Source organism: Carassius auratus, chromosome 18, assembly GCF_003368295.1.
Source record: "Carassius auratus strain Wakin chromosome 18, ASM336829v1, whole genome shotgun sequence".
Taxonomy (NCBI): domain Eukaryota; kingdom Metazoa; phylum Chordata; class Actinopteri; order Cypriniformes; family Cyprinidae; genus Carassius; species Carassius auratus.
In genome coordinates, this window is record NC_039260.1 from 18042712 (window position 1) to 18053561 (window position 10850).

General features: G+C 38.1%; 1 protein-coding gene across 6 annotated transcripts in view; it reads right to left on the reverse strand.

The window, feature by feature from the left end:
* The window catches only part of LOC113118577 (dmX-like protein 2), a 65683-nt gene extending 56193 nt beyond the window's left edge, over positions 1-9490 (reverse strand). For all 6 annotated transcript variants that reach the window (XM_026287857.1, XM_026287853.1, XM_026287856.1 and 3 more), the window contains exon 1: positions 9092-9490. In XM_026287857.1, the coding sequence (XP_026143642.1) occupies positions 9092-9178 (87 nt within the window). In that variant the 5' untranslated portion in view covers positions 9179-9490. The remainder of the gene's footprint in view (positions 1-9091) is intronic.
* Between the last annotated feature and the right edge of the window lie 1360 nt (positions 9491-10850).

Consider the following 10850-nt stretch of genomic DNA (forward strand, 5'->3'; position numbering starts at 1 on the left):
AGCTGCAGGTTTTTTTTTTTTTTTTTTTTGCCAAGCGGCTGTGTCTGTATGAGCTTGTAACATACGTGCATGTGAGGACCTAAATTCGCCATGATTGGCTGTCCAAAACCACGTGACGTGACAGGGAGGATTTCTGAAGATACTCGCAGTCAGTGTTGCCAACTTAGCGACTTTGTCGCTAGATTTAGCGACTTTTCAGACCCCCATAGCGACTTTTTTCCAAAAAAGCGACTAGCGACAAATCTAGCGACTTTTTTTGACAGACCTTATTTAGTCTCTGAGACTCTCCGGTACTGCAGCACGAGCTTTCTCTCTCTCTCTCTCTCTCCCAGCGTGCGCACAAGCCTCTCTCTCTCTGCATCTGCTATGTTCAAAAAGCAGAGAGGAGCAGCACTTTCAGTTAAAAAAATATATTCTGTTGCTTCTAACTCTATTTTACATACAAGTATAGCCGAAATCGCAGTACAATCATTATCTTAATCTTATGTGTATGTGATTTCATTAGACAATGTCGTGAATAGGATTTTAGTGCAGAGATTAACATCTTTGAGAGCTGGTTCTGTAGTCTTAATAGACGCGTTTCAGTCATTATAATATTAATTCCGTTGTCGGACAACAGAAACATTCAAATATAATAATAAAAAACTTTTATTGAGAATTTTGACTGCCTTAAAATGCAGTACATGAGCACAGAAAGGGCAAGATACTATGACGCACTTACGTCATGAATATGCTAATTAGCATATGACGTCATCTAGCGACATTTAGCGACTTTTCAGGCAGGGTTTAGCTACTTTCCATTGAAAGAAGTTGGCAACACTGCTCGCAGTCACACAACACAAGTGTAGTTGTTTTTTCTCAAAACGTTTCTGTTTTACAATGCCAAAGAGGTATAAAAGTGGATGCCGAGTCAACAAAGTGCAACATATGCGATAAAAGTATTGCAACCAAAGCCGTTGTTAATGAAGCATTTGTTTGGATGAGTGTTTTGCCCTCCCTCCCTGTACGCAAAAGATTAATTCATTCTCTGCACGCGCATTGTCTGAAATGCTGCTCGCAGCGCATGCTTTGAACGTGCTTTTAAAACGCTTGAATCAACAATATTTAGAAACAAGTGCAAACGAACAACTACGATTCGTTTCACCCCTTCAAGCAAGTGAACAACGCAAATCAAACTAGGAATTTTACAGCACTATTCACGATAGCCCGTCAGACTGAAAAACACAATAGCCCCGGGATGTGGGGCTAACGATTTTGCGAGCCATGCACCTCAGATCGATCCAGTTTGTGAAACACTGGTTTCCACACTGGTTTCGTTAAACAAAATAAATTATTATTTTAAAAGATTGACTCAAAAGAATCATCGGTTCACTAATCGGATCATGAACTTGTATTACCGAGCCAAAGATTATCTATTATTGAACATCTCGAATGAATAAAGTCTTCAAGTTCATCTGTAAAGCACATAAAACTATCGTTTATGAATTTAAAAACTTTTATTTCATGCATGATTCATATGGATCTGTTAACTGAATGCAAAGTGTGAGTTCTAGAAGAATGTTTGTGTCTTGATGAGCATGTATCGCTCACTAGGAGTCGCTAAATGTACAGCTGCGGTCCTTTTTTTTCTTTTTTTTTTTCAACGGAGGATCAGTTGCCCTATTGGTTAAAATCCCCAAACTGTTTACTTAAATATTAAATTAATAAATGACATCAAAACAGGGGCGTTTGCATTATGTTGTGGTGGGCTGCTGTGGGCCAGAAAGTCCAGGGCAACTTTTTGGTCCTAGTCCGCCCCTGAATGGCGCACCCCTATCCAAAAAGCACAACCAGTTGTATTAATAATGTTATACTGAGTGTGAATTGTTACCAGAATTTGTTTTAATTAAGGTTAAAAATGAAAGTTTTTTTCTTTAATGTATTTGTGTTGATGTTGAAATGTATTTTAAAACATACGGTATCGAAAAAAGTATCGTTAGGAACCGGTATCGAAACTGAGGTATCGAAATTGGCACCGGATCGAAAGATTTTGAACAATACCCAGCCCTAAGCTTATCCCAATCAAGTCTTTTTTTCCCTCATTCTAAAAAAAAAAAATCCCGTCCACACGGCGTCATATCAAGAAATATCTGTGTCCTCACAAAACCAGTGAAACCGACTGAAAACAAAGTAGTATACATGCCAGATCAGTATATGGCACTGTAATTTTGCCACAGTGATACACTAAAAATGAAGAAGAAGACTTGGAGCATGCGCATAAACCTTGCGCACTGTATACAAACCATTGTTGTTGTTGCTCTTACATGACGTAGCGGTGACGTAGCATCACAGTCCCACCCACAGCTGGTGCCGGAAGTAAAAATTCAATGCAATTTCTGCATTGACATTTGGGGTATAAACCATAAAAACTTAACCATACATGGTAGACTTAAAACCAGCTACGGCTGTACTAAGCGACAGTATATGCTCATATAAACGTAAAAGGATCATGGGGCATTAACCTTGTTTTGATATAGATGCCTTTTATTCGTGATGTCTTGGCTAAGTACTTCATTACCCACAATCCTTAACAATCCCACTATCCCACAGTGTTGGTTCTGATTGGTGGAGCCATAGACAGTAGGTGGAGCTTGTGTAACCGCCTGGTTAAACCCCGCGAAGGTCTGTGATGACTGAAGATCATTAATACAAAAATAAAATAAAACAAAAACCTGTGTTGCGTTTTTGCACGGTAGACTTATCAGTGCAATCATGATCTCCATGGCTGCCATGAGAGTTTTGCAGGTAGGTTGGTAACTTAGCTAGGCTACTGTAGCCTTCATGGTATGAGTCATATGAAACATTTTATAATGCCACTGTCAAAACAATATTTAGCCTAGGCATACCTTTTTTGTGCATTTACTGAACATTTGTGTAATGGCAACGACATGTGTTGACGACTGAGCGGTGATTGCAGTCAGGTACAAAGCACTGCACCATGTTGCTGACGTTATTGTAAACCACTTTCACACACGCACACAATATATAAAATACACGATGATAAATATAAAAATCAATACACAATACCTATATAAAACACTATTTATTTACACGATTGTAAATTCACTACATTCACTATATAAAATAAAATTCACTGGAGGAAAAAGTTTGCGCGAGCGGCCGTTATCAGATTTGGAAGTCGCTCAAAAGGCTCGTTGCCTTGTTCGCGGTTGTGGCTTCAGTGGAATTCAATGGAGCGCAGTGGTTTATGGGATGAGTAGTTCCTGCGCTCGAAATGAAAACATGAACACAGTCTTGTACCTTTGACTTTTTTTGGATTTTCTCTTAATTTTTTCACTCGAAATGATATGTTATATGCTTATGAGTTCAGCCGTACCTGGTTATCCTCACACATGCTCTAAAACTCTTTAGATACGGATTTTTCCGAAAGTCAATGGGAGAAATGAATGGGAAATTTACTTCCGGCACCAGAGCTCTCTCGGGCTATGGGCGGGACTGTGATGCTCTATACGGATGGCCCCGTCCACACGAAAACGCAAAGACGCCGTTTTCAGATTTATCCACTCGGTGACCTGGTTTCAAAAAAATAGCGGTTTAACCGAAAACGCCGGATCCGTGTTGTCGAAATGCCTACCCGATAAAAAATGTGTGCGTATTCACAAAAACGCATCTTCGTGTGGATGGGGCCTAATATCAATTCAAACTCAACTCTATTACCATTCAGCTCAGTGCAACCATGAAGCTAATTTAAATACAACTCTATTCTATCAAACTCAGTTAAATTTGAATCAGTTAGGTTGAACCCATATAACCTGCATGAACTCTCCATAATGCTAAACTAAAGTGAATCTCAAACTTGAGAAAACACTATTAAACAAATATGTTTACCTGTATCCTGTATCATTTTAGACAATGTGTGTTTGTTCAGTGCAGTAGACTATCATTCATGTCCCTCTGCACTGTGAGACTGAACACGACTAGAGCAAGACATCATTCATCAATCTTAGAGAACATGATCCTCTGGGAGAAGACAACATGAATCAGCCTGCCTGATTCGGCTCGGCGTGCCTGTCAGCATTCGTGATCCGACGTGTGCAGTGATTATAATAGCCTTCAGAGATCAAGACTACTCCCACCGAACAGTTTTAGCTCATAAAGGGCTATTCCACAGTACGTTAAGCAGCTACGGACAATCATTACCTGCACTGTTTAAATACTAAAAGATCTTCATTTGTAAAGTATCAGATTTAGTACACCCTGTACTGAGCTCAGATAGCTCGTCAGTCTCCAAACAAGAGCAGATAAATGAACACTGATGGGACTGCTTTGCTCTTGTAATGCACTACAAACAAAATTCATGTTTGTACAATTTGTTCTAGAAGGTGCTTTGTGGAGGTACGTACAAAACATTTTCCCATAAATAACTGAGACACAAATCTAAATTATTTGCAACTTTATTTGAAGTAAATCGAAATTAGCCCACAGAAACCTTATATTTACATTACACTGAAAATAACCTGGAATGTTCCTTTAACCAATAGTTGTGTAAAATGAATAACAAACAAACATTCTTGGATGTCAAACAAGCACATATGAGTTTTATTGTAGCATATTTGATGTGTGATGATCAATGTGTGCATAAAAGCCTAAATTAAACCCATAATGTCGAATGTATCATATCTGAAACAATTTTCAACATAATACATTTTATATTGTTAGAAATATTTCAAGATAAACACTTACTGCACTGAAGCAACTTAAATGATTATACATAAAACAGATTTAGAAAAACCACATTCAAATATGAATATTAAATATGATAAATCAGGGCCATTTTGTAAAAATTCAACAACAATAAAAACTACAGCACTTTGATTGAAAAACTAAGTATTCAAATATCATCTTACTAAGACATATTATTGGGATATGACTGACACTGATAACTGATATGCATTATATATAGTCTGCATTACTGTTACAAAGATGTCATTGATTTACAATTCATAAGAATCGTAGTCCCAATCCCAATTCTATTTAATACCCCTTCCCCTTCCCCTACCCCTCCGCGAAACAGAGTGTCAAGGGGTAGGGGAGACAATATTCACCTAAGGATTGGGACACCACTACCATGACGTCACACGTCATCATTCCTCGTCTAGCTCTTACAATACACACATATACTGGTGTGCATAAGAGCCTTTAATTATCGTTCTGTATTAATGAGCTGCTTACTGACACACACACATATCTGAAATCGCGCAGCTCACACATCCGGCAGAAAATAAACTTGTCAACACTGCCCCACGACTTTTATTAAATACAGTTTAAATACTGAATCGCTATACATTATATTTTCCAGCGACGAGAGGATACAATCGCTGTTAAGTAAACTCACTCTAAAAAGATAAACGCACAGACGCGAATAGACGCAACTTCCATTTCTCTTTCTCTCTCTCGCTCTCTTTCTCTCTCGAATAGGCAGTATTTGAGAAAATGGTTTAGCGATATCTAATTATTGGGGGGGATTAGCCCCCATCAATGTCTACGGCAGTTGTCGCCCTGATCAGACATATGCTGTGGCACTATCATGCAGTATGTAGTGATATGACGTTAGCAAATATTAGCGATTTTTCTTTTTCATTAACATTTCTTTGATTAACATGACCGTTAATATGAACTCACAATTGAATTTAACATAAAACAAATGATTACTTTTCATTAAAATCTTTATTTATGCCAAAAAAGCTTACATTTATGTGTCTTTTTGTTCGCTGTAGCAGCCATGTTGCCGAGATAATTCATACCCCTTAGTTTGAAGTGTGGTCCCAAAAAAATCTTCGTTTGAATGGCTATCTGGCCCTTCCCCTTACCCCTACCCCTCCAACCAAAAGAGAATGAAACGGAGGGGTAGGGCAAAGGGGAAGGGCTAAAGGGTAGAATTGGGATTGGGCCTTACTTTTTGCTCATAAAAATATCAGCAGCTGCACCAAATTCAACGCTCCTGAATAAAACCGAGGTGTTTTTTTTTTAGGCTGAGATATTGATGAGAGAATTTTCATTTTGGGAAGCCATTGTTTGAACAGAAAACTGAGAAACGTAACGCTGCTCATATCCATCACTACGCCGTTTGTTTAAAGAACTCGGAAGCATGGCTGCTTGTTATGTGACACATCATAAGTTCAGTAATAAACATCAGCTTGTGTTTACTAGTAGGTATGAGCCATATTTTTGCATATAACATATTCTAAGCATCTCTGAATGTTGCAGCTATTGATGAAATCATATTCCGGTGAGGTTACAGCGCCCAAATAAAACCCAAAGGCGTTGAAATCCTCTGGTGCTATGATCCACCCTCCACTCCCACTGGCTAATAATCCCAGCAGGCTCCGGAATGAAGCGCCTGCAGAAGTGAAAGTGTGTATCAGCCTTGAGTATGGTGTGACCGTAACATATTCAGACACGCTGTGTTGGATGTATTTTTATGCCACATCTAACAAACACACACTACAACCTAAACCCTCCACAAGCCCGAAAAACACCATTCATTCCTGCACGACAGCAAGAGATGAATGAAACGATAAACTAAATATGTTCCTTCTTTGGCACTCTGTGGGTTTGCTGTATTGTGTGAAACTGTCACACTGATGCAGTAAGCAGGAAGCAAAAAAGTAAAAGGTTGACACTCAGAAAGTGAGACTGACAGCTCTCACAAACCCAATGCGAAGCTCTTTAGCTGTTGAATGCTTTACAAAGCTGATATGATAATATGTAATAATAAATGATAGACATGTCTTTAAAATCTTTTAGTTTGGGAAATCTTCTTAGCAAAAACTGGCATGATGATTAATTAATCCCAATTAATTGCATATACATCACGGATCAAGTGTTTGGATTGGAATAATTCAGATTATTTAATGTTTTTGAAAGAGGTCTCTTATTGCTCACTATGACTGCATTTATTTGATAACAGTGTAAACAGTAATATTTTGAAGTGTTATTACAATTAAAAATAAGTTTTTTTTTTTTCTATATATACACACGTATACACACGTACACACACACACACACACATATATATATATATATATATATATATATATATATATGTGTGTGTGTGTGTGTGAACGATTTCTTAAGGATCATGCGTGACACTGAAATAATGCTGAATTACATCTTTTCCATCACATAAATAAATCGTGTAAAAAATATGCCAAGATAAAATAGTAGTTTCAAGTTTAATTTAGGCTATTTTACAAAATTAATAATTTTACTGCATTTTTTTTTTTCTTTACTTTTTTTTTTTTTTTTTTTACAAATGCAATCTTGTTGAGTATAAAAAAAAGTTATTGGTGAGACGGTTTAAGAAATTTTAAAGTACAAAATTCATAATATGTAATAATTCAATTTTCTATTAAAAAAACTACCTATGTCAACACTGCAGCAGAAATACTGAACATATCTAGACAAACTTTATACTAAGTGTCATTAACTACTATGTAATTTAATACAATGCACTAATTGGGTACATGTTTGATATTGTACTTATATTTGAGAATACCAACCTGTATTTACATATGTATTAATTCCTGTAATTACATAATTAATTACATAATTACACTGTTGACCCTACCTCTACCCGTAACCTGACAAATCAACCCAAATCAACCGTAACCCACATCAAGAGCAGCAAAAGTGTTTTGCAATACAATATGAACAAAACAGGTACATCGTAAATAACAGTTCATTATGTACATTAAATTTAAAGAACCCTAATATAAAGTGGGACCAAATATCTTTTATATAATTATATTGCATTGGACAACAAGCAGCTTTCAAAATCAAAAAGGTTGGCAACAACATCACACAACAACAAGAATTCACCAGCACCTGCTCACACATGCCCAAACACAGCTCTTGCGCAAGCCAACAACAATCATTTCCAAAGAGAAACTGATACTGTCAGTGCTGACCTAATCATGTGAAAGCATGTGTCTGGACTTTCTGATAGAGAACCTGTGTTAAACCAGAGAAATACACAGACTGCATCACAGGTTTCAGTTCTTGTTCCTTCTCTGTGGAAGCCGCTGCTATGACTATCAGACAAATCAAAGCAGAGCACCTTCCCTTAAAAAGGCGCAGCTTGATTCGAGACGATCGTCTACCGAACATCATTTGACAGCAGATATTTATGAACAGCTAGTAATATTCCAGCACTGATCACCGTAGTCTTGAAGATGGGCTCAATCAGAATGAAATGGCGAGGGACTGCCAAACAGCTTGCTGGATCACATTCCTGCTAGACATTCTGCATGTTTTATAGTTATATAAATGCCAAAAAAACTGTAAAGCAGTTGGTACTGATTGCCTTATTTAGCATCACACTGTAGATATAAACATGCAATGCATGTAAAGCAATCACGCACTTGTGCATGCATATTACCGTAGTTACATATTTGTTATTTTGAGTTCACTATACCTTTAAGCAACACTTTTTTATGAAGACCTACTTGTGCAACTAGAGGCTCTGAATTAAACATCATCAATACAGGCCTCACCACAGTGCACTATGCAAAATATGCAGTGATTAGATCTTTACATTAGAGACTCTGGCCTGTCAAATGTACTCTGTGACGTCAAGGTGTGCACAGCTGGTGGGCTCAACATCCAACCACAATGGCAGTTTCTCATAATAACCTACCAAGACAACCACCATAGGCTGATGCATTTTGGGAAGTCGTCTGCTGTCTAGGTACTAGTTACAACCAATATCATCTTTCGAGCTCCGTGAATCATCAATATTATTGTGAGTGAGCGTTGCAACCGACTATAAACATACAATCGTGCATGTTAGAGTCTGCACACCACAGGAGTGTGTGTACGCGCGCGAGCCTGCTACTGATCTGTAGGGACACAAACACCGCTGATAACCTTGAGGATGACAGATGGCACACTGAACTCATACAAGCATCATGAGGATGATGATGGTAGTGGTGGTGATGATGCCCACAGGCTGCATCCACACGCGTCACGATTGATCATCGCTCACGCACAGGCGTAAAATAACGCGCCGACGCGCAGGTTCATTTCTTACCGTGAACGGGACGTCATGTACGCTTCCCACGGAATAGCAGCAGTCCCCTGGGTTAACGGCCCCCGTCAACACCTGGTGTAGATGCATTATTACTTTTTATTTTATTGTTGATCACGCCGATGTTAAATTATTTACAGCAGCGACGCTCGGTTTCTCTCCGGGAATCCCATCCGACAGCGTCCGGCCTGGCAGCCGCTCATCCGTCTCTAAACACCCGTGCGCTTAAACACACGAGCTCTACTGAAATATGTGTGCCGGTGTCCGCTTTCCTGCATAGAATAGTTAAAATCTCTCGTGTCGCGTCGCTGTCAACACTAAGGAGCGGATTATATGTTCCTCTTCCCACTGCTGCTGCTACTGCCGCTGAGACTGGAGCGCGCGGCACGATCACTGCAGCGGCGCTCGTGCGCTCAATGCGCGTGACCTAATGACAGCGACGGTGTAGATCTACAACAACTAGATTCACTTTCTTAGCCAAGCCAAAGACCCCCAATATAAATATTTTTGACAAAGTTAAAAAATAAAAAAATAAATAAAACGTGTTTCTTTGTTTCAAATTATTCAAGAGTAACTATATGATAAAATAATTATTTTTTTTATTATTATTATATACTGTACATACATTAAAGTTCAATCTGCAGTATTATTATTAGTAGTAGTAGTAGTAGTAGTAGTAGTAGTTGTTGTTGTTTTTGTAATAGTAGTAGTAGTAGTAGTAGTAGTAGTAGTAGTAGTATTTATTTTAGTTTTGCAGTGTGGCAGGGATCACGGATGGCCAAATCGAATCAAAATTAAATAATTTAAAAATAAAATATATAAATTAATTGTTAAATACATTATTAAATGCATAAACATTCATTCATTCATTCATTCATTCAATCATTTATTTATTTAATGCACGTCCTGACAACCATAAGCCTAAAAATAAAATGTGGAGGAAATAAACAATCAAAACAAACAAACTACGAACGAGTGAATGAATGAATGAATATGCATTTATTTGTGTACTGAATTATTCAGTTATGTATTTAACTATTTATTTATATATTTCAACATTTATTCAATTATTTAATTTGGCCCTCCGTAGGAAAATGAATACACAACAATGGAGAAAACGCACGTTGTGATTATGGGCGTTCATTAGCCTATTTTATATACGTGATCCCGTTGAGGAAGACAGACCAAATACGCTCTGATGACGCTTTCTTTTTAGTGTCTATAAATCATTTACACATAAACATTTATGTTTAAGCCCATTATATTGATACAACTGCGGTCTAAACATAAACGCTTTGTTTTTATGACATTCTCGTTATTGTAAGTTCTGGTGCGTTTGCTCATTCTAGTGTCTGTACATCTAGGGCCTTTAAAGCGCTTCCTTGTTTCCTTAGCGCGAGCACGAGCGTGACGCGTCTGCTGCACGCGGTCATTGATCGTTGAGCGAGGGTGAGGGAAGAGAAATGCGGGGGTGTTCGGTGTGTCCCGTTCAATGTAGATCACACAGGGCTCATGTGCATAATAAAGACATTGAGTTACTGAGTGTGATTTCACACTGCCCTGAAGGAATAAACACTGTATTCACTCTCAGCGTTACAACTGATCCCGATCAGGGAATCCCAACACCCCTGCACGCGTCGGTTTGGTGTGTTCTGAAAACACATTTAATGACATTAATAACATTACATGACATTCATAATGTTACATGCCATTTACATCATTGACAGTCACGGCACGGCTTTCATGACATCATAAAACAATG